This window comes from Elephas maximus, chromosome 1 (genome assembly GCF_024166365.1).
Source record: "Elephas maximus indicus isolate mEleMax1 chromosome 1, mEleMax1 primary haplotype, whole genome shotgun sequence".
In the NCBI taxonomy this organism is placed as follows: Eukaryota; Metazoa; Chordata; class Mammalia; order Proboscidea; family Elephantidae; genus Elephas; species Elephas maximus.
The window spans coordinates 30,726,049-30,747,656 of record NC_064819.1 but is presented as its reverse complement, the minus strand read 5'-3'; the positions used below and the strand labels follow the sequence as shown (position 1 = coordinate 30,747,656).

The 21,608-nt window shown below is 54.6% G+C and overlaps 2 protein-coding genes across 6 annotated transcripts; one reads left to right on the top strand and one right to left on the bottom strand.

Moving 5' to 3' along the window:
* Positions 1-144: 144 nt before the first annotated feature.
* CLCN2 (chloride voltage-gated channel 2) lies at positions 145-15,600 on the bottom strand. 4 transcript variants are annotated; one of them, XM_049881430.1, is made up of 24 exons: positions 14,811-15,597; positions 12,381-12,537; positions 12,105-12,236; positions 11,710-11,838; positions 11,492-11,625; positions 11,315-11,392; positions 10,972-11,050; positions 10,721-10,846; positions 10,549-10,633; positions 10,359-10,460; positions 9,354-9,438; positions 9,064-9,219; positions 8,576-8,645; positions 8,215-8,325; positions 7,836-8,049; positions 7,208-7,341; positions 6,818-6,990; positions 6,586-6,700; positions 6,308-6,381; positions 6,022-6,081; positions 5,841-5,879; positions 5,561-5,665; positions 460-546; positions 145-339 (listed from the first exon to the last, which is right to left on the bottom strand). In XM_049881430.1, the coding sequence occupies exons 1-24, from the start codon at positions 14,877-14,879 to the stop codon at positions 145-147; spliced, it is 2,709 nt and encodes a 902-aa protein (XP_049737387.1). In that variant the 5' UTR covers positions 14,880-15,597. The 4 variants fall into 4 exon arrangements, with proteins under 4 accessions (XP_049737387.1, XP_049737385.1, XP_049737386.1 ...); XM_049881428.1 differs by having other exon boundaries at positions 6,586-6,990; positions 14,811-15,599; XM_049881429.1 differs by lacking the exon at positions 14,811-15,597 and adding an exon at positions 14,591-14,799 and having other exon boundaries at positions 6,586-6,990.
* Positions 15,601-16,160: 560 nt separating this feature from the next.
* Positions 16,161-20,683, top strand: POLR2H (RNA polymerase II, I and III subunit H). Of its 2 annotated transcripts, XM_049881440.1 has the most exons (5): positions 16,173-16,947; positions 18,246-18,329; positions 18,412-18,505; positions 19,042-19,125; positions 20,270-20,683. In XM_049881440.1, exons 1-5 carry the CDS (start codon positions 16,875-16,877, stop codon positions 20,385-20,387), a joined length of 453 nt encoding a protein of 150 aa, XP_049737397.1. In that variant the 5' UTR covers positions 16,173-16,874; the 3' UTR covers positions 20,388-20,683. The 2 variants fall into 2 exon arrangements, with proteins under 2 accessions (XP_049737398.1, XP_049737397.1); XM_049881441.1 differs by lacking the exon at positions 18,246-18,329 and having other exon boundaries at positions 16,161-16,947.
* Positions 20,684-21,608: the final 925 nt, after the last annotated feature.

Genomic DNA, 21,608 nt, shown 5'->3' with positions numbered 1-21,608 from the left:
TCAGAGTTCCACTCCTCTTCCCCTCAAAGGGGGACCAGAGTCAAGTGGCCACACTCACATGCTGCTAGGGGAGTGCTGGTCTATGAGAGCTGAAGGATCCGGGCTGACAGGGCCCCCACCATCCCCAGCTGCCTATCCAGGGTGTCATTGGCACTTGTCATCGCTGTCGGAAGGGCTGCCTTCCTGGGGGAGGCTGTGGCGGGAGCGGGGCCCCCAGAGTGCATGCACCTCGGTGGTCTCTGTGTCACTGCTGCTGGTGGCACTGTCACGGAAGCTGGCAAGGGGCGGCCGAACTTTGACACCCTGTGCTGTGACAGAGCCCTCGATAGCCTTCCGGAGCTGGAGGGTGAGAGGGTCGGGTGTCAGACGCCTCCCAGGCACTTCCCCCAGGTGAGCTGGACATAAACCTCCATGCCTCTTGGGAAGTGGTCGTGGCTTTGGTGGCCACTGTCACCTCACCTCCTTTAACGTGACGATTCCGATGAGTCGGCCAATACTGGTGACGTATGCATGGTCCACTCCCAGCAGCGAGAAGATGGTGTGGGTCTGCAGGGTGGGAGAAGACACACTGGGCTTAGTGTGTGAGGGACATCTTGACTCCAGACCAGCAGTGGACAGGGGGACAGAAGGAGTCATGCAGATGGAGAGGAAGGGGTAGGACCACTGGAGGGAAGATACTGCTAATGAGAGTGTTACTGTGCCCCGGCCTCAGAAACTTGAGAGTCTTGATGCTTCTTATGTTGATAGGAAATGGGGACAGAGGAAGGAGCATAGGAGAGACAAGCAGGTTAAATATGTTATCTAATGATGGGCCAGGCACGTGCTTGGTCTTTCTCACATTATCATTTAATTTCAATATTGTCCTGAGAAGTAGGTATTACCCCCGTACTACAGGAGTGGCAGCATGAGGCTTCGAGGTGTAGTGACTTACTTGCTTCAGGTCACCACTATGAAGTGGTTACGCAGGCCCAGGCTGCTTTCCATCACACTGTGCCCAGTGGTTAAGACCTACACTGCTAACCAAAAGGTCGGCAGTTCAAATCCACCAGGCGCTCCTTGGAAACTCTGTGGGGTAGTTCTACTCTGTCCTATAGGGTCACTATGAGTGGGAATTGATGTGGCGGTGATGGTTATGGTTATTTTATGGTTATGATCAGAGGGAGGAAGCACAGCCCAGTCCTGTGCAGATGTTCCATAAGTCATGGATATACCCAGAGAGGGCGCTCAACACCCGCTTAGGGACACTGGGCCCTGAGTGCCTCTTGGCCCATCTTCTTGCCCTAATGAGCTGGCTAGCCAGTGTTGATCTGCCTCCACTCTGGTCCAACATCCCAGTCTCACCTGAAGCCTTCTATAGCTTTCACAGTTTGCCTTTCTATAAACAGCAAGCATCCCAGGACCTGGTGAGACTCAGCTTGGGGTCCAGGAGGAACAACAGTCACCCCCGGGCCATGTTTTTTTTGCTTTGGGTCCTCCCCCAAGCTTTCAGATGTAATCACCAAGGGTTCAGAAATTGCCAGCCAGTACCCCTAGTGCTGTGAACGGATTTTCTTAAACCAGCTGTCTTGAAATACACTCGCCTGACTCAACAGTTGCTGGAATTTTTGACCCATTGTTTACCTCGCTGTTCTGAGTTCATGAATCTAAGCTTCTTGGCATAATGCTTGAATCAAAATGGGCTTCTTGAATATCGCTTACTCAGAACTCATTTCAATTGTTTAACACTTTTTAAATGTTTTCTTGTATAGTTGCTAAATTTTAGCCTTAGGGAGGGATTTCCAGAACTTTCCAGACTTTCCCCACTCAGGACATGACTGTACTTATAATTAAAAAGGGCTAGAAGTTGAAACTGTTTTGAACAAGCTCTTCTGAAATTCTTTGTTAACTTGAATGTGGTCAGCAAGTGCCTCTTCCTACCTGTCTTGAATCCTATGTGCTACAAGTTAGCTTGAAGTACATTGTCTGACTTCAGAGGGAAACATCTTTATTATAAGATTTCCTTTTTTTTAATAATTTCTTATCCCTGTTTTAGGGTCAAATAATCCCTCTCTTATCTTCTCCCAAGGATCCTATTAAATCGTTCCCCTGGATTTTTTTTTTTTCCTCCCACAATCCTAATCAGAATGAGTTAGGGCCCTGGTGGTGTAGTGGTTAAGTGCTCAGCTGCTAACCAAAAGGTCAGCAGTTCAAACCCACCAGCTGCTCCATGGGAGAAAGGTGTGGCAGTCTGCCTCTGTAGAGATTTAGAACCTTAGAAACTCTATGGGGTGGTTCCAATCTGTCCTACAGGGTCACCATGAGTCAGAATAGATGGCAACAGGTTTGGTTTATACCTTTTAAGGGGGGAACCCATTTGTCCCTGGCAGTCACCAAGTGTTAACGATCTAATTTCCTGAGCATCCTGGCCATTCTTCCAGCCTCACCGCCCCTCACCAGGACTGGGGCCCACATCCTTCAGGCTCTCCTGCTTTCTGCCTCCCTTCCCTCCACCTTGGCTCTGCTATCCTAGTGCTCCTTCTCAGATGTGAGTTAGAGCCCAAGCTCCCTAGAAGGGCCCTTGAGGCCCTTCCCCAGTGACCCCAGCCTGTCTTTCCAGCCTCAGATTCTGCCATTCACCGGGCTTCCAGCCCTACATAATCACTCATCCATTCCTGAAAACATCCCTTTCTTCCACATCTTCTGCCCTTCTCCTGTTACACTGTCTTCCAGGGAGCCCTGGTGGCTAAGTGGTTAAGCTTTTGGCGCTAACCAAAAGGTTGGTAGTTCGAATCCACCAGCTGCTCCTTGGAAACCCTATGGGACAGTTCTACTCTGTCCTGTTGGGTCACTATGAGTCGGAATTGACTCAACGGCAATGGGTTTTTTTGTTAATCCTTCTGGCTCTCCATGCAAAAAAAAAAAAAAAATCACCTCTCTGAGGCTGTTTTTAACCCTCCAAGTTGGGAGTCACCCTCTCCAAGCTCCTTCAGTATTGTGTGCTTGTCTCTGCCAGAGATTTGTATCACAACAGAGCATAATTACTGCTTGACAAGTCTATCTTCCTGAAGGGACTGGATTCCTTGAGGGCAGGGCTGGTTTCTCACTTACATCCTCCATTGTTCATCTCTCAGTGTAAGTAGTAATTCTTAACATTGAATACTATCCCGGGCACAGTGCTTCACATGAATTCACTCCTTTAACTTTCAGAAATACCCATGAGGTAGGTACTATTATTATCCCCATTTTACAGATAAGGAAAGCGAGGCACAAAGAGGCAGAGACCTGCTGGCATCACACAGCTAACGTGGCAGTGGTTAAGAGCCCAGCTGCTAACCAAAAGATCGGTAGTTTGAATCCACCAACTGCTCCTTGGAAACCCTATGGGGTGGTTCTTCTGTGTCCTATAGGGTCGCTACTGAGTCGGAATCGACTAGATGGCAATGGGTAGTCTGGCCCTAGTACTAGCACTCAGCCTCCCCAGCTCCTTCTCCGTAGGTGGCCTCTGAAGGAGTGAGGTGCTTATCTGTATGATGGTCTCCAGTTGCACAGGTCCCTAAATAGTTTCCAGGGCACTCTCTCCTCTCTGGATGTTCCCCTCTGAACTGGGCTACGACTTACTGATTCCTCAGGCCTTCGAGGACATTTACCTTCTTATCGCTTCCAGTTCTTTGTACTTTTTGTTACTCAGTTCCTCAAAGGCTTCTTCTCTTCCTCTGATTTTTAAGCTTGTAACAAACACCTATTTTGTTCTTTTTGATTTTAATTTAATTAGACACCCAGGAGCCCATTGGTGGGCCCACACTTCTCAGGCTTCGGAAAAGTGAATTGACAGGGAAAGGGACAACGTGGCCTTTTCAAAGAACCCTGGGACTGCGGCCAGGATATCTGGCTCTGGGCCTGACTGCTGTGCCGACTCGGGCAAGTCACCTCCTCACTGCAGGCCTCAGTTTCTCCATGGCGAAGACTGCAGTTCTGCCACTTCCTAGCTGTGTGACCTTGGGCAACTGGCTTCGTCTCTCTGAATCTCAATTTGCTCATCTATAAAAACTGCCGTATCACAGTAACTTACAGTGTGGTGTGAGGGTTAATGGAAACACGCGAAGATACTAGTGTAGTGCCAGCACCCAGCAAGCACTCAAGTCAAGTCAGCTGCAGCGATAGATTTCTTCATCTTCCTGCTGATCGTCATGAAATGTTTAAGGATTAGGATCACTGTGAAAAAGCTGTAGAGGTCTTAGGAAGAAGGTTTTTAAAGAAAAAGCCGAATGAATGTATTCTTCTCAGGCCTCTCTCCTTTTTTCTTGCAATATCACCACGGTTCACCCACTCACTCAGATTTGAGGTCTTTACCCAAAGGCTTGTAAGTTTATTACCTTTTGATTTTTTGTTTCTCTTTTGTCCTGTGTCCTTCCTGACTCAACCCCTACTTGCCTGTGCTCTGCTGGCTCTTAGGCAGGGTGGTGTGTGCCACAGGGCAGGAGCTGGAAGCCCAAAGGGCAGCCTTGGGAATGTTCACCCATTGTGCCTCTCTCCCCATGCCTTGGAGGCCTCGCATGTTAAATGTCAGAAATTTACCTTAAACACCCCTCAGCTTTTGCTGATCCCAGGAGCTCTCCCACCAGCCTGCTGCACATGCCTGTACTGCCTCTGTCACGTGGAAGCCTGGAGGCGCCCTGGGAAGCTGCTGCCCCCTCTTCAGGAGCATAGGAAGCAGCCTCTACAGAGAGCTCCTCCCTCTGAATTGGCCTCATGCACCACCAACCTGTCTGTGCTCAATTTCTCTCCCCTTTCCTGTGGCCTGGAGCCCTGATGGTGCGGTGGTTAAGACCTCAGCTGCTGAACAAGAAAGAGGTTGGCAGTTTGAATCCACCAGTTGCTCCTTGCAAACCCTATGGGGCAGTTTTACCCTGTCCTATATGGGGTCACTGTAGAGTTGGAATTGACTCAACAGTAACGGATTTCTGCGACCTCTTCTTGAAAGGCTGTTTTCCCATTCTGCTGAGCTGTCTTCCCTTCCTGCGTCCCTACCGGTTCCCCTTTGGCCCACATTAAATCAGACTTTCTGGGGTCTGACATTCTGAGCCCCCACTGGGCATTTCTCATCTATGTTTATCTCTTCTCTGCAGTGTCCTCACCCCTGCTTGGGAGTTGCTTAGCTTGTTTATTGGATTTTCTTATCCTGCCTGTTTTTCACCCATTTTTTTTTTTCAGCGTGGGTGTATCAGCCTTGTTAGGCTCTGGCAGCCTCCTGCCTAGCTCTGACCCTGGCCTGGCCTTTTGGCTTCCACCCAGTTCCAGCCCTGTCTTTGTTGCTGCTTTGGTCCAGAGTTCCCCGGGGGCAGGGCAGAGCAGAGGAAAACTGACGCCCGGCCCCACAGGAGAGCAGGAAGAGGCAGGGGGCCCTGGCTCCCTGTCCCCCGTTTTGCTGCCATTCTTGAAGCAACGTGGGTGGCTGCAAACATCTCAGCACTGAGCCCGCTCTCCGCACCTCTTTTCTTCCCCTCTGGCCCAGGGTCCAAACTTGTGTGGGGGACCTAGGTCCCCAGCCTGTCCTTCTGTGAGGCCAGGCCCAGGGCTCTACCTTGTGCAAGGAGGTGCGTTCCACCAGCTGGAAGGGGGCGGGGTCAATCTTACAGTCGCTGAAGTTGACCAGTTCATCCAGCTGCTGTTCTTCCCATTCGAGAATCTGGGGGAAAAAGACTAGGGGGGTGAGGGGGATGGTGGCAATAGCTGCTTTCACCTTCCTAAAAGCTTGCCTGTCTATTTTCCTACCCAGTGATCCCTCCCACGGGAACAGCAGCCAATACGCTGGCTGGACACACCCAGGAGGAAGCAGGGTCCAGAGTCCAGCCACACATTACCTCCTGAGGGGTCATCTCGCCTTCCAGGTCGGAGTCGCTCTAAAGAGAAGGAGGGAGGTTGGCAGATGGAGGCTAGGGGTGGTGGGTGTCTCCCGCTGCTCTGGGAATAGGCTTTACTAGCCTAGACCCTGGCCCTCCCTGCCTAGTGCTCCTGGGCTGCAGGAAGACAGGGACAGCTCACCGCCAGAGAGATTCGGACCCGCTTCAGCTTGCGCTTGTCACTTGATTCCGACTTCTCCAACTTTGCCAGAGCCAAACCAGAGAGGAGAGAAGAGAAGTTGATGTTATGGGGAGGAGAGAGGGGAGGCGGTGGAGCCCAGGAGGAAGATACACTGCAGGACCAGAGCTGACAGTCAGGAGTGCAGAAGGGCAGGGAGGATGGGGGCAGGCACTGCAGCTGGCGACAGTCAGGGTCAGACAGGGAGCTGGGGAGAAAGAAAACCCCAAGGAGAGGGCCCACCGCTCACCTCTGAAGCCCCCTCAGGAGGTGGGCTGCCACAGAAGAGGCTCCTGAGGGCAATGCCTGTGGTCTCCCTGTTCCCTGTGGGCCAAACACAAGGCCCCCGGGGCAATGTCATCTTTTGAGAGGGCCAGGAGAGGTGGGGCGGGGAGGGGTGTCCCAGCTCTACCTGCCCTCTGGGCAGCCTCTTCCAGCACATGGGCTGGGCAGGGACTTTAACCGAGCTTGGCCCAGCTGAGGCTCTATCGGAGGACAGAGGGGAGACGCTGGTGGGAGACGGCTCACCTGTGGGACTCTCCCCGAGGTTCATGGTGTTGCTGGACCCCCTCTTGAGAGCGGGCTTTAGGGGCTTGTTACTCTCCCTGCGAGCTGCAGAGAAGCCTGGGTCGTCAGCGTTCACCTGCATGGGAGGAAGGGGCTGGCGAGGCCGTGGCCCTAGGACACCCTCTATGCCGGCCTCCTGATTGTCTACACAGTGATGTTCAGGAAGCGTGGGTGGGGGGGCTTTTCCCCTCACCGGGAAGCAGACGGAAGTCTCCGGGCTGGGAGGACTCTCTTGATCAGATGGCAGAGAGGTTTGGGTGGCTCGAGGTGCCTGCATGTACTGCCGCCGTCGGGCCGGGCTCAGCTGGGCCCCCAGCAACGCCACTACCTGTGAGCGCTCGATGGAGCCCAGCAGAATCATGGACTCTAGACAGAGCAGGTGGGAGGACTCAGGAGCTGTTGGTGAGGCCCTCCCACCCTCCTGGGCCTTTTCTTGCACCTAGAGTGGGGCCTTGGACACGTGGCAACGTGGCTCATCCCCTTTGGAACCAAAGAGACTGGCCTGAGCTCCTGTCCCTTCCCCCTTCTTGACCATCGAGCTGTGGGAGGTGTCCCTAGCACCTGGGCCCCCTCCTGGCCTCACCAGGGGACTCCACTAGGGCCAACATGCGGCCCTTGGTCCTGTGCAGGGCCAGCCGCAGGTCCCGGAAGGTGCAGCTGAGGGCCACGTGGGGAACGTCCCGTACCATGATGTCCTCCACCCGCACCCGGTACTGCCTGGGGGCAGAGAGTGGCACTTGGTTTGTGGTTGGCATAGGGAGGGTAGCCCAGCACACCTCTCTCCCAGGCAAGGAAAGGCCCACAGTCAATGGAGACGGAAGACAAGGGCCAGGGAGTGCTTCCAGTCCTTTCCAATCTGGAGGGCCAGCCACAGCTCCTCAGGGTGTGGACCAGGCAGCTCCCACCAGGAGGGAGCCAGGTGGCTGTTCTCCAGGCTTCACTGGCTCAAGGCCTTGGTGGTGGTAGGTGCGAGAGGGTGAGCACCCTGGATGCCTTCTCTTGCCCCTCCCCGCCTCCCTCCCCACCCTCCATACTGGTGGTGGCCCCTTGCCCCTCCACCGCTCCCACTGCAGCCCTCCATACTGGTGGCGGCTCCTTGCCCCTCCCCCTGCCCACCATACTGGCAGTGGCCCCTTGCTCCTCCCCTGCCTCCATACTGGTGTTGGCCCCCTGCCCCTCTCTGCCGCCTCCCCCCGCCCCGCCCTCCATACTGGTGGTGGCCCCAGCCCAGCTCCGGCAGGTAGGGCAGCTTCTTGATGCGGATGATACTGTCATAGAGGGAGGGCTGCAGGCTCTGGGCAACGGCATTGGCCAGGATGACTGCGATCATGACAGGCAGGATGTGGGCGATCTGGCCTGTGAGCTCGAACACGATCACCGCTGTGGACACTGTGTGTGTCACTGCTCCTGCCAGCGCAGCCGCCCCTGGGGACAGCTCCCATCAGTCCCCCAGGCTCCAGAGGACCCTCTCCACCCAGGGGCATCTGCATCTGAGGGAAGGCCAGCGTCGGCCACCAGGGGGCACCAGAGCCTCAGACCCTGCGGCGGGGCAAGGGGTTCTCTCACCCAGATCAGGACCTGGGCACTCACCTACCACTGCGTAGCCCCCGGGCACAATCCGGTAGGTGCTACTGTCTGTGTGGATCCCATCTGGGAACCAGGCGGCCATGCTTTCACCCACCAGACGCCCAAATGCTGCTCCTTCAGGGAGGGGGGCGGGAAGAGAAACAGGTAGTGGAGGGGGAGGGCGGGGGTACTAGGAAGAAAGAGGGTCAGAGGGTGGGGGAGGGGCCAGCGGGTCATTCAGTGCAGGGGACAGCCTGCGGGGTGGGGATGGGGGTGGGGCTGGACCAAAACCCACTCCCTGAGCAGAGGAGTGGCCAGGGGATGGCCAGAGGGTGGCCAGGGGGCAAGGAGGGCACAGGCTGGGAGAACGGGCAGCTGAACTCACCAATAACAAAGACAGGCATGAAGGCCCCACAGGGCACAGGGATGGTGGTGGCCAGAGCAGACATCCAGAACTGTAGGTAGGAGGTCATCAAACAGGTGGAGGTGCCTCCCAGGCTTCAGGCAGCCATAGCTCTGGCCCAGAGGAACCTACCTCGCTTACCAGTCAGGCACAAACTTCCCAGCCGTTATCCCCCAGGGGTGGTGAAAGGAAAAGGAAGGGAAGGGGAAGATGAAAGGAAAAGCTAGGGCAGAGGAAGGACTCTGGAACCAAACTGTGTGATCTTGGGCCAATTTGTGCCTCAATTTCCTCATCTTTAACATGGGGGTAGTACCTTTCTCATAGCATTGCTGTAAAGTTTAAAGCAGGTAACAGATAGGAGTGCCTGGGGCTGTGCCTGGCATCTATAAACCCAACCAGACCCATTGCCCTCACTCACCTAGCAAGCTTGAGCCTATGTAAACATTAGCCATGTAAGTAAGGAGCCCCACCTTCATGAGAATGAAGATGACTAGTGTAAGGAAGACGTTGGCACGTGGTGGGCTCCAGGCCTGTGAGGTGCTGGGTGGCTCTAGCTCCTCCACCAGACCCTGGCGGACCCACGTCCGGTTGTCAAACAGGGTGACCAGTGTCTCTTTCTGTGAGAGCTATAGGTAAACAGGGTGCCTCAGGCTGGAAGCAGACGGGATGAAGGGAAGGGGCCCACAGGAATCCCACAGTCCTGCTGGGGCTGGGTTTAGAAAAGGTATATCCCACAAATCGCTGTGTAGCTTGGGGTTACCTGTCCCGCCATGAACTGTCCAAAGCCAGGAGGGAAGGTCAGAGTGGAGATAAGCAGGGTCACCAGAGCCGGGAAGAGCAGGCGTCTAGACAGGCAGGGTTCACAGCATCAAACATGGGTGCATGCTTACTACGGACTGTTGACAGGCTGGGCGCCCTTATGTCCTTCAGGGTTGAGTCAGAGCAGAGCCCTGGCTCTCACATAAGAGCACACATGCTCATGACATGATAGCTCTGAGGGTGATGGTGGATGGGGGCTATTGTAGGAGCCGAGGGTATGACCCAGGCCTTCTGTCAGGTCCCGACTCCATGAGTGGGCAGCAGCAGAAAGTCCACCTCCCAGCCCTCTCTTGGACACCTCTCAGCTGTGACCCCACCCCCCGCCCCCAGAATCCTCAACTGAAGGGCGCATTGTGTGCGGGTGTGGAAAAGTTTCTGCCTCCATGTTTCCCTGTGGTGACTTAGAGTGAAGGTCGGTGTTGGGGGGAACCGGGGTCACTCGTGGCAGTTGACCAAATGTGCCGTAACGAGCAGGTTTAGCTGGCTGCCCTCTCCCTGAAGGACATCAGTCCCAAGGGAAGTCACATTTCAGGCCTCCCCATCCCAAACCTCAGGGTCACAACTGAGAGGGCTCTGCAACTGGCAAAGCTGGAAAGGGGCTCTGGAGATAAAAACCTCATCCATCCCTAGGTTCATGGGGGGAAACTGAGGCTCAAACGAACACCCTCTAGAGAGCACTGCTGGCTGGGGCAGGTTGAAGAGCCTAAGGAAGCCTCAGTCTTTGATCCATATGCCCTCTGCCACTGACTAAAAATTCAAAAAGGCCAATTTTTAGGTAATTCATGTAAAATTAAAAATGTTCAGTCAGCCTGGGAAACGCTGTGGGCTGATTTTCTCAATGGGTTGCCTGTTTTTGACGGGGCCACTGTTTGCCACCTGCCTGTGACCATCTCCTGGCCCCACCATGACCCTCACACAATCCAAAGGCAGCCTAGAGCCAACTCACTTCTTCATGAGAAAGCGGTTGATGGTCTTTTGCTTCCTCATCACCTGGACAATCTTCCGGTTCAGGTAGACAAAGAGGGCGCCCCCGAAGCCACTAGCGATACTAGCGAGGGAAGAAGCACCAGGGTGAAAGGAGTCTTCTCGCTGAGACCCCTCTCCTCTTGACAGCCCCCACCCCCTCAGCTCCTCACCCAATAACAGCAAATGCCGGCAGCTCCTGCAGGTCAAAGGGGAAGTCAAGCCGGAATCGGGTTTTGAAGAGAGCAGTAATGGTCTCTGAGGTGAAGGCAGAGGGAGGCAAGTTTACCTCAAGGGCCCCCCACCTGAGCTACCTCAGGGGGTCCCCTCAGTGCCCACCCATACCTTCATCACGGTTCCAGACAGCCAAGACCCGGAAGATGAAGGCACTGAAGGTGGCGGCAAAGAAGCCCCGCCAGTAGTTCCTCACAGCGAAGAAGGTGGAGGTAACCTCGATGCTGAACAGGACACCTGTGAGGAGGCAGGGGAGGGTGCTACTTGAAGCCTGGGCTAAGGACTCAGACCCAGATGAGAGGCCGAGGAGGAGAGGACAAGGCCGGGGTTGAGGGCTGGACTGACTGAGGGGCCCTGCCTACCTCCGATAGGCGCCGCAAAGCAGCAGCCCACTCCCACGGCACAGGCAGCGGCCAGCATCTCTGTGTTCCGGGATTCATTCTGACGAGAGTGGTGGGAGGGGGTAGTCACCCATGGCTCAGCAGCACACACTTCCCCTCCTCCAAAGTCCCCCTTCCCTCACTTAAAAAAAAAAAAAAACAACCAAGCCTGATGCTGTGGAGCTGATTCTGACTCATAGCGACCCTATAGGACAGAGTAGAACTGCCCCTAGGGTTTCCAAGGAGTGGCTGGTGGATTCGAATTGCTGTCCTTTTGATTAGCAGCCGTAGCTCTTAACTAGTGCTCAACCACAGTCCCCTTTACCTCATAGATGCCCCCAAAGAGGGAGAGGAACTTGCTGAGCAAGGCGGCACACATGCTCGCGATATGCACAAAAGGGCCCTGGGGGAGGGGGCAGATGGTGAGTGGAGTAGAGGCCCACCTTGGCCTGGCTATTCTCCCACTGGGGAGGGGCTCCATTATCCCCCAGCCTGCAGTCACCTCTTTGCCGAGTGGCATGCCACTGCCCAGGGCACAGGTCAGCCCGATGACCTTGGCTACAAACGTCTTGAGAGTGAGGTATTCCTTCAGCACCACTCCCCGCAAGATGGTCTTCATCTCGGGGATGCCAGACCCTGGAGAGGTACATCCCCAGGAGAGTCATCTGAGGTGTTCTTTTCAGGGGTCCCCCTCTGCCCTCCCCTTCTCTCCTATTGTACCGACAGCCTGAGGAGCCAGGATCTGTGTAAATCCTGCTGAGAAAGTGATCAGGACGATGGGGTAGGTGACCCAGGCCAGGTACTGGAGCAAGATGTTGGTGTTCAAGCCCCGGGACATCCACTGCTGAGCTGTGGAAAGAAGACATGCTGCTGGGCTCCCGATGCCCACCCTTGCCGGGGCACTGGGACATGTGAAGAGTTGTCCCAGGGAATATCAGACAGAGCCTGGGCTCAGGCAGTGGGAAGGGGCCCTAGAGGGCACTCACTGGGACAAAGACCAGTATAGGAAGGAGGCTCAGTGAGAGAAGGAAGTGGTCAATGGCCAAGTGGCTAAGACACCTGGACAAGTGTGGCATAGCGGAAGCAGGGTGGCCCCTGCCAGTTCTTGTCCTCACCTTGCAGACAGGCAGCAATAGCATAGTCCATGATCCAGCTGACCAGTGCCATAAGGAGTCCCAGCAGGACCAGGAAGATCCAGTCTTCACCGACCCTGGACACCAGGAACTTGTGGCAGCGGACGGAGCAGACTGGGAGCAGGAAAGGGAAGGGTGAGAGGCTGGAACCAAGGGGCGCCTACCCTTCTAACCTACCTTGCCCATGGGTGGCTCTAATGGCGTCCACCTCTTCCAGCCCAGCCCAGCCCAGCCCAGCCCAGCCCAACTGGTTCTCACTGCGGCACCCAGTGCAACGGTTCTGTCCATATTCCAGGAGTTCTGGGGAAGTCCGAGGGGAGGAGGGGCCCCTCCGGGGCTCAGGCCCTCCCAAGCGGATCCGAGCAGCTTCTTCTTTGGCAAAGGCCCCAAGGTCCTGAGTGTATCGGCCATACATCTGGAGCAATGGAGAAGGTGGGACATTAGCAGATGTGGGCTGTGTGGGGAGTGATCCTGGGGCCTCACATCCCCTCTTCCCAGCCTCCACATTGCATAGCTCCTCTTGAGCCCACAGTTCCCACTCTGGCTTGAGGTGTGGGAACAATGCACACTCAGGCTGTGAGGGCTGTCTTGGCTGGAGCGATGGGGACAGCCAAGGTACACAGCTCTGGGGGTGGCAGAATAATCAGTCCCCTTCTCACAGGCCTTGGGGGTGGGGCACTTTGGGGGAGTAGGAGGGAAGGCCCCAGAGGAGGAAAAGACTGAAAAACCTAAGGCACAGAGTCTGAAAGTGGGAGGAGGGAAGGTCAGGGAATAAGGGATGGTCAAGGGCTTAAGGTCAACGATAACGGCCTCATGGAGCTGGGGGCAGCTCAGAGTTGGGCCTAGGAACATGCGGGGCCCCAATCCTTATCACGTTCTTGCTGGGCCTCTGGCCTGTGACTGACTCTGCTGCACCCTCCCACCCCCCTTAATCCCCTTGTCCCTATTCCCCACCCCAACCCCCACCAGCCTGTCAGCCAGCTGCTCTCAGGATGGGTGGAGAGTGTTTGGTGGCCTCAGCCCCATTCTGGAGCTGCCCTGAGCCCAGTGGCGGTTTGGGGGACACCAGAGCTGCTGGTGGCTGGGCTGTTACTGGATGCTGGGGCGATGGGACAGGACAAGGGAAAGTCGGAGAGTTGCCGCGCCAGAGCCATGGCTAGACCTGCCAAACTAGGCATGTGTCGGGGGGGTGGGGAGGAGTAGATTCTGGCAGCCACTCGCCCAGCTTCGGGACACAAAGGGCTCCTGTTGGGGCTGGGGTGGGGAGGGGAGAGGGAGGGAAAGATAGAGACAGAGAGGGTGAGAGACAGAGAGCTAGGAGAGGAAGGCGAAGCACACAGCAAAGAAAGAGGAGAAAGCAGGAAAAGAAAGGTGAGAAGAAGGGATGGAGAAGAGAAAGGAGACAGGAATGGGGAGGAAGCACGGAGGAGAACAGAGAGAAAGCTGCTCATAAAGAGGCAGATAGAGTAGGAGGTGGGAATCAGTATGTGAGAGAAAGACAAAGGAATCAGGAGCAGAAGGGGGAGAGGCTGGAGAGAGAATACCCGGGGAGAGCATTTGACCCTCAGCGCTAGCTCATTCCAGAGGTGGAGGGGGGGAAGCCTGAGGAGGTGGAGACGTGGCTGGAGACAGACTCCATTTCAGAAGCAGGTGCCCAGTTGGCCTCCGCCTTGACCACTGTCCCTATCAGCCTGAGCAGATTGAAACCTCTTGCCCTATCCCGACGTCTCATTCCCTTCCCCTCACTCCAGCACCACTCCTGCCACCTCCCCCTGCCATCCTGTTTTATATAGTGACTCTCCTAACTGGGCACCTCCCAGCCTGAGTTACAGCCTAGCCCCCCTTCTCCCTGAGATGTTCCCTTCCTGCCACCTTCCTGGGCAAATTCCAGGCCAAGCAGATGAAGAGACTATTGCCTTCCCTGGGGCTTGGTCCCCTGCCCCAGTGACAATGAGAGGCAAATGCCTTCTCACACACTAAATGACAGTGGAGGCCATGAGTCAGCTCAGAGCCCCAGGACCCCTGCTTCTAATGAGGTCAAGGGACACCCTGGGGGAAGGTGGGGACTGGATACCTAGAGTCAGCATGGACAAAAGTCCCAATTCCCAGACCCAAAGCGCCTGTCCCCCAAGGTGGCAGGCCACCTTTTTTTTTTTCTTTTTCCAGAGTGGGCAGAAGGGTTCCTGCTAATGCTGGTTTGCAAAGCCTCAGGGGTAGGGCTGGGGCTGGGTTTGGGTCTGATTATGTCCCAACACCCCCTTGTCTCTGTCACCGTGCCATGCACATAGTGGGAACACAAGGGCTGTCTTGGACAGTGGGGACACTGGGAGAGAAAGTTCAAGCGTGTGAGTGGTCATGAGGGGCGGAGTGAAGGCGCTGAGGCTTGGGCTTAGGTGGTGAGGGGAAGGAGGAAGAAAACGTGTGTGTCTGTGTGTGTGTCGTGAAAGAAAGGCACCTGGGACAAGTACCTGGTATCCTTGTCTTCTTCAGGCCCCCAGCCTCGGCCAGAAACCTGCAAGCAGCTTTCGGCCCCTTTGGCCCTTCAGCTTCTTAGACCCCCGAGCCTCAGTTTCCCCAGCTGAGAAGGTTGGGTGGGGTTCAGGTAGGCCCCGCTCCCAGCGCTTCCGAGGGTAACGTGGAGCCGCGGTCCTGGAGCGCACGCTCGTGGCCGGGCACCGCTTCACTCACCAGGGTCTGCTCGTACTGCAGCGCCCGCGGCTCCATCCCTGCCTCTGCCGCCACCGCCCCGGCCGCCATCTCCGCGCACTGCCCTCTCGTCTGCCGCTGAAGCTCGGGCTCCGGCCGGCACTCGGCTCCTGGTCCGCAGAGCTCGCTCCGGACCCGGACCCGGACCCGGCCCGCAGCCCGAGCTGCCGAGCGCAGAGTGCAGCAGGTCCCGAGCGGGCGCCGTGAGCGCAGCCTCCCGCTCTTGTACTCTCCCCGGCGGGCGGGCCGAGGGCGGTGTTCTCTGCGCGCTCCGCCCGCCCGCCCATCCTGAGGGGCCGGCCCAGCCCGGCCGGGGTCTGCTTTGGGGCCACTTCCAGGCTCCGAGAGGCGGCAGGGGGCGCTGGGGCCTAGCGAGAACGCGTCCCCTTCCCGCCGAGGCCGGGGACAGAGACGGCGCCCGGGGCCACGGCGGGGGCGGGTCCGTTGGCCTGTGGAGAGGCCGGCGGGGTACGCTGCTCCTTGGGCCAGGGACGCCGGAGCTCAGTCGAGCTCGGGGTCCGGGGCTGCAGAGCCGTCTAAATCGGACTCTTGGGGCTCAACTCTTTTCTCTGGAGCGGCACCCTCTCTCTCCTCGGTAGGGGCAAGCGGCTGAGACGGGCCGGGAGCGGCCTCTCTGCGCCGCCGGGGGTGAGAGCAAAGCTGCGGGGACTCGGAGAGGAATTCTGGGCCCAGAAGGGGCGGGGACAGGAGGATGCTAGTTGCTGAGACCCTCGGTCTCTTTTTCCCTTCCTCCGGGCTTCCCCAGGGAGGTGCACCTGGAGGAACCTGGCCTGGGGTTGTGCGGGGGTGGAGGTGGGGAGGGGAGAGGCGAGGCCCGAGGGAAGGGAGGTCTGGGCGCCTGAGAGGCCACTCCTGGGAGGCGGGCGTGTAGGGGCAGAGGTTGCTTCTCCTTGGCAGGGCCCAAGGAGAAATCCGAGTTGCTGCTGATGTCTCGCTGCCACGGGGGAACGGCTTGCTGGGGCTCTGCGTTCCCTATCAGAGTTCGGGGAAGGATAGGGCAGAGGGTGGGGTGAGCACAGACTGGATGGGCAGCGTCAGGGGTAGGGTAGCTAGAGCGGAGACGGCAGTGCCCAGGAAACGGGCAGAGATAGTGTGCGTGTGTGTGTGGTGAAGGGGCACGTGGAGGCAGAGGCGGTTCGCGGGGGGAGGGGGCACTGCCCAGGAAACTGGAAGAGCTGGTATCTGAAGGGGTGGCCAGTGCCAGAATGAGTGTCCAGAGGGACAGGGCAGTGGTGGAGGAATGGGCAGTACCAGGCTGCGGGGGCTAGTGCCAGGCTGAGGCGGGGTGTAGGGAAGGGAGCAGGGCCCAGGGAACAAGGGCCGTGGGGGGCGGACGCTGTGCCGGAGGAGAGGGCACGGCGGGCTTTCCTCTTCCCCATAGTGACATCTTGGCAAATTCCCAAAATGGACGGATCCGGCTCGGGTGACATCCAGCAGGGCCAAGCCGGCCTGGGGCCGGGGGGCCTCAGGGCCAGCTGGAGTGGCTGGGCACTGCGCCCTGCCCCGCTCCTACGCTGAGGCCGGGGCTCTGCTCTGCCCGTCCCAGCCCGGACTGTGTCCTCGGCGGGCACGCGGACCGAAAGGGTAGGGCTAGGGCCGGGCTTCTCTGGGCCAAGGATCAAGGTCCTAGCCTGGGATAGGCCCCATGCATTACATTCTTGAGGACCCCGCCTCTGAAGAGGGCGCATTGGAGCCCCTGAGCGCGAGAATCCGTGCCACTTCGACCGGAGGCGGGATCTATTGCGTTCCCGCCCAGGGGCGGAATCACCTGGACCCGAGACCCGCCCTCAGTACAGAAGCGTCTCGGCTGCAATCACTCGGGGCGGAAGTTAACATACCCCGAGAGGGAGGTGGCGGAAGTGGGGCCGGTACTGCAAGCCCTTGCGCGTGTGCTGTCCCGCTACCTCCCGGCCGCTCTCTGGGCGCTCTCCCTTTGCCTTGGCTTCTAACCCACGCGAGGGGTTGTGTGTATTCCCCCCCGCCGTCTCGGTCGCGCGCTCAGCACCCTTCAGCGCCCCCCTCACTATGGCAGGCATCCTGTTTGAAGATATTTTCGATGTGAAAGACATTGACCCAGAGGGGAAGAAATTTGACCGAGGTACGTAAGGTCTGTAGGGGCGGTTTGGGGGAAAGGGGTCACGCCTCCGGGCCCCACGTCGTCCAGCTTACGTGGCCTGCCCCTACCTGCAGGCCCTGATGTTGGGACCTCCTTCAGGAAACGTTTATAGACGAGAAGACTGAGACTTGGAGCTTTCCCTGTTTCACACATGCTGTGCCCAGTGGCTGGGTGGCTTTTTGTCCTGGTCCTGGCAAACTCCGGGGCGTCTTTCGTAATAACAGTCGCCACCTACTCCGTAAGACACGACTGTGCACCCTACACACCCCTTGTCTTAATTGCTCCTCTCAACAGTCCCCATGAGGTGTGGGATGCCTTCCCCGTTTTGCTCTGAGAGGTTCAGTAGCCCGCCCAAGGCTGAACAGCGAATGATCTGACGTCAGAGCCTGTAATTTTGTATTGCCTTTGGAGATCCTGGAGGTCCAGTGGGTAAGAGCTACAGCTGTTAACCAAAAGTTCGGCAGTTGGAATCCACCGTATACACTCCTTGGAAACCCTTTGGAGCAGTTCTACTCGGTCCTATAGGGTCGCTATGAGTTGGAATGGACTCAAGGGCAAAGCTTTTTTTTTTTTTTTTAACTCTTTAAGAAGCAGTCTCTGAGTTAGGATTAACTCACGTTAATTCTTTATTCTGTCATTGATCAATAATCGTTTCTCCCCCATGTCCCTTCCTTTGCCTGGAGACTGAGATGTGCTTTCAGGCAGATACTGGTTCTTAAACATCCTGATAAGCCCCTCAATGTAAGGCTTAGCACAGAAAGACTAAACTTTTGGGTGGTTGTTTCTTGCTAAAACAAACAAGCAAACAAAAAAAACCATTGCCCTGGTGTGGATTCTGACTCATAGTGACCCTGTAGGACAGAGTAGAACTGCCCCATTGAGTTTCCAAGGTGCTGCTGGTGGATTTGAACTGCAGACCTTTAACCTGGATATTATTCCCTACCAGAGTACCTTTCTGGTTTTCTCTCCCCCCCCCTTTTTTTTTAGTAATACTTTATTTTATATTTGATGATGGTTTACACAGTTTACTACATTCCCATTTGACAATTTCTATATAAATTGTTCCGTGATGTTAGTCATGTTTGGGCATTCTGTTCCCTTGAAACGGTTTTCCTTTTTGCATATGTAGTTCTGATTGAGTTTGCCCTTATATAAGCGTAGGTGAGAGACTGGTAGATGCAGGCTGGTTAGATTGAGTGTTCTGTTACGTGTAATCCCCAAAGCGAGGTCTGCCCTGGACCTGGCAGTTCCCTTTGCCACTCTTTCTCTCTTCCTGCCAGTGTCTCGACTGCATTGTGAGAGTGAATCATTCAAGATGGATCTCATCTTAGACGTGAACATTCAGATTTACCCCGTCGACTTGGGTACGTGCCGAACACAGACCATAGCAAGGGGCTTTTTGCCATTTCACTTGTCTTCACCTTCAGATGTTGCCATTATTTTCAGGTGACAAGTTCCGGTTGGTCATAGCCAGTACCTTGTATGAAGACGGTACACTGGATGATGGTGAATACAACCCCACAGATGACCGGCCTTCCAGGTGAGAGTGGAGGAGAGAATGCTTGAAATATACGTGGAAGACTTAAGCAGAGAAGCGGTATAGAAAGATTCTTATTTAATTATTGGAATAAGTGATTATTAACAGAATCTGAGTAATAAGGAATGTGCTACACTTAATTAATTCAGACAACTGGGCATTTGTCGACAGGCATGATTACAAGCTTCTGAGTTGCAGTTCTTTGAAGGCCCAGGGACTAACCACTGAGTGACCTAGGTTATGTGGACCTTGTGTCTTGGGAGGGAGCTTGGTGTGTGGCAAGGCTTTGGAGCGCCACTGAGTTCAAATTTCAGCTCCACCTCTAATTTGCTGAGTAACCTCCTTGAGCCTGAGTTTTCTCATCAGTAAAATAGAGATGGTCAGGTCCAGGTCATAATGTTGCCAAGGACTAGACGGCATCGTAGTTGTAAAGGGCCTGTTTTTAAAATACTGGCACTTACTTACCAGTTGCCATTTTTAAAGGGCCTTTTGTTGTTCATTACTGTCCATTAAGAATAACTGCCACTGTTATTCCACAGGGCTGACCAATTCGAGTATGTAATGTATGGGAAGGTGTATAGGATTGAGGGCGATGAAACTTCTACGGAAGCAGCAACACGCCTGTAAGTTCTGTGGTCTCGTGAGAATCCTTTTTCCCCCCTCCCTGTTCTGAGAAGTGGGGCCGTGCTCATGCTTCCTATGTTGGGCCCCTCTTCCCAAGCACTTCAGACTTAGGTGAGACCTAGGAAAAAACTTTCTTAGGAACAGTTTTCAGGAGAAATACAGGCTGCTGGTCATTTTGCTCTTTGTCAGGACCTGGGGGCCAGTGGTCTCAATGAGAGAGAAGTTGGTGATCTAGGCGGGCAAAGATACAAAAGAGAGTTGCTTCCTTAGTAGCTAGAAGTGGCGTCAAGTGACTAAGCTGCTGTCTCTGTGTGTGTGTGTCTGTGTGTGTGTGTTTTGCTACTATGCAACCCAATCCCTAGTTCTTCGGTTTCCCTGCCCAACTATTTTTTTCTTTCCTTTAAAATCTTATTAAAACAATATGTGCCCATTGTAAGACATTCAAAAAGCACAGAAAAGTAATGTGAAGAAGGGAAAAAGTCACCTATAATTCTATACCCAGAGGGAACCTTATACGTAAACATTTTTGAATATTCTCCTTGTTTTTTCTGTGTGCTTTTTTTTTTTCCCTTGGAGAGCATGTTGTTTATGTCATTGTTTTTTGCTTCTTTTGCTTAATATTATGTAAAACACATTTCCTCATGTCAATTTAGAACCGTTCCTAAACATTCCGGCAAATGGATATATCTTTTTTAAAAAAGCTGTCTTTTTTTTTTTCTTTTAAATTTATTTTGTTGTTGTTGTTGATGAGAATGTACACAGCAGAGTATTCACCAACTCAGTGATGTTGGTTACATTCTTTCAGTTGTGCAGCCATTCTCACCCTTTACTGAGTTGTTCCTCCCCCATTAACATAAACTCACTGCCCCCTAAGGTTCCTATTTCATCTTCTGAGTTGCTATTGTTAGTTTGATCCTGAATGGATATATCTTATTTCATTTGACCATTTTCCTAATTTCAGGCGTGTAGATGTTTCCCACTATTGCTAACATAAAGAGCACTGTCTTGCATGTATCTGTGCATTGATCGTTGTTTGAACTTTGGTTGCTAACAACAAAACTAAAGGAGGGTGACTCCTCTTAGGCTGGGATGGAGAGCTACTCTAGAGCTTGGACTCACGGGCCTGGGGGCCCTCTGTTTCAGCTCTGCCTACGTGTCCTACGGGGGCCTGCTCATGAGGCTGCAGGGGGATGCTAACAACCTACATGGATTTGAGGTGGATTCCAGAGTTTACCTGCTGATGAAGAAACTGGCCTTCTGAACCATCTGGGATGCCAGCCTTGCTGTTTAGCCACTCAAGTCACGGACATCCTGTCCCAGACTCCTGTCTGACTTGTCCCATTGAGGGCATCACCATCCAACTTCCCCCAAGCCTGAGTAGCAGTTGCTGTCATTCACCTGTTATGGAGGGACTGGCTCTGCCCACCGCGAGTGCACCTTTTGGTGGGCAGAACTCAATGGGAACTGGCTTGCCTTTGGAAGACCTAGTGGGAGAGCTTAAAATGAATTAGAAGTTGTTTTGTGTATATGGTTTTTTAATTAAACTTTAATTTTTCAGATTCTCTTCCTTTTTTAAACAAAAAAACCCTTCTATTTACTTTAAAATCATTTTTTCCACTTGAGTATGGTATATTATGTTTCTGGCCCATAGCCTGATGATCACGTGTCAACATAGGCTCTATCCAAGCCTTTTGGTGTCTCACTTCAGGGTTATCTCAGTCTCCTGGTTGACTAGTCCCAGCATTTATCCTCCAATGTGGCTTTCTCTCAGGGAGAGAGAATGTCGTTGTGCTTTTGGCTCCTGAGGGCATCCCAGGCCTAGAAGATACCACCCATTTGGCATCAAATTTTGAATTGGTGAGGAGCCCTGCTTGTGTCCTTCCAACACTTAGTCTCTAAGGAAGTCAGTTCATGTTAACTTGAATGAGTCATTCGCATAGCCTGGAAGTGTTCGTGATTTTGATGGAATCTTTGGGTGGAGGCTTTTAGACACAGGCATGGGGTACGACTGTCTAAGACAGTAGGAGAGGACTTGATTATGAAGCAGGTGGAGGAGCCATCTGCTTGACATTCTGGTGGTGGCATGGGTTGGAGGGTAAGTGATGGTGGTTCTTAGCACTGACACTGAACAGGGGGCTGCTGCACAGACCAGTGAAGTGGACAGGGCAGCAATACCAATGACACTGGCAGTGCAGTGCCAGTGCCCGGGACAATGCAGCTACCTGCCTGCAGTCCCTGGCTGGCCTGTAAGTGGGGGAAGGGACTCCAGCAGAGGATCTGGCTCTACAGGCTGGAGTTAGTGGTCTTTGAGAAAGTATAGGAGACTCTGTTTTTCCCTAGGAAATCCGGGGTAACAATCCAGAAAGATTCTCTCGGGGTATGTATTAAAACAATTGTCGCTTTTGATCTCCTGGTTTTGCCACGGGAGCTGGCGCCCTGCTGGGATGCCTAGGGTATTTCCTTCCCCGTCGTTTTCAGGTCT

Coding starts and splice junctions, on each gene's coding strand:
- CLCN2 (XM_049881428.1), bottom strand. CDS start 14,879: ATGGCGGCCGGGGCGGTGGCGGCAGAGGCAGGGATGGAGCCGCGGGCG. Junction 11,626..11,709: donor CCTGGCTCCTCAGGCTGTCG/GTACAATAGGAG, acceptor GTACCTCTCCAG/GGTCTGGCATCCCCGAGATG. Junction 11,051..11,314: donor TCTTTGGGGGCATCTATGAG/GTAAAGGGGACT, acceptor CACTCTCGTCAG/AATGAATCCCGGAACACAGA.
- POLR2H (XM_049881440.1), top strand. CDS start 16,875: ATGGCAGGCATCCTGTTTGAAGATATTTTCGATGTGAAAGACATTGAC. Junction 18,330..18,411: donor GATTTACCCCGTCGACTTGG/GTACGTGCCGAA, acceptor CATTATTTTCAG/GTGACAAGTTCCGGTTGGTC. Junction 18,506..19,041: donor ACAGATGACCGGCCTTCCAG/GTGAGAGTGGAG, acceptor GTTATTCCACAG/GGCTGACCAATTCGAGTATG.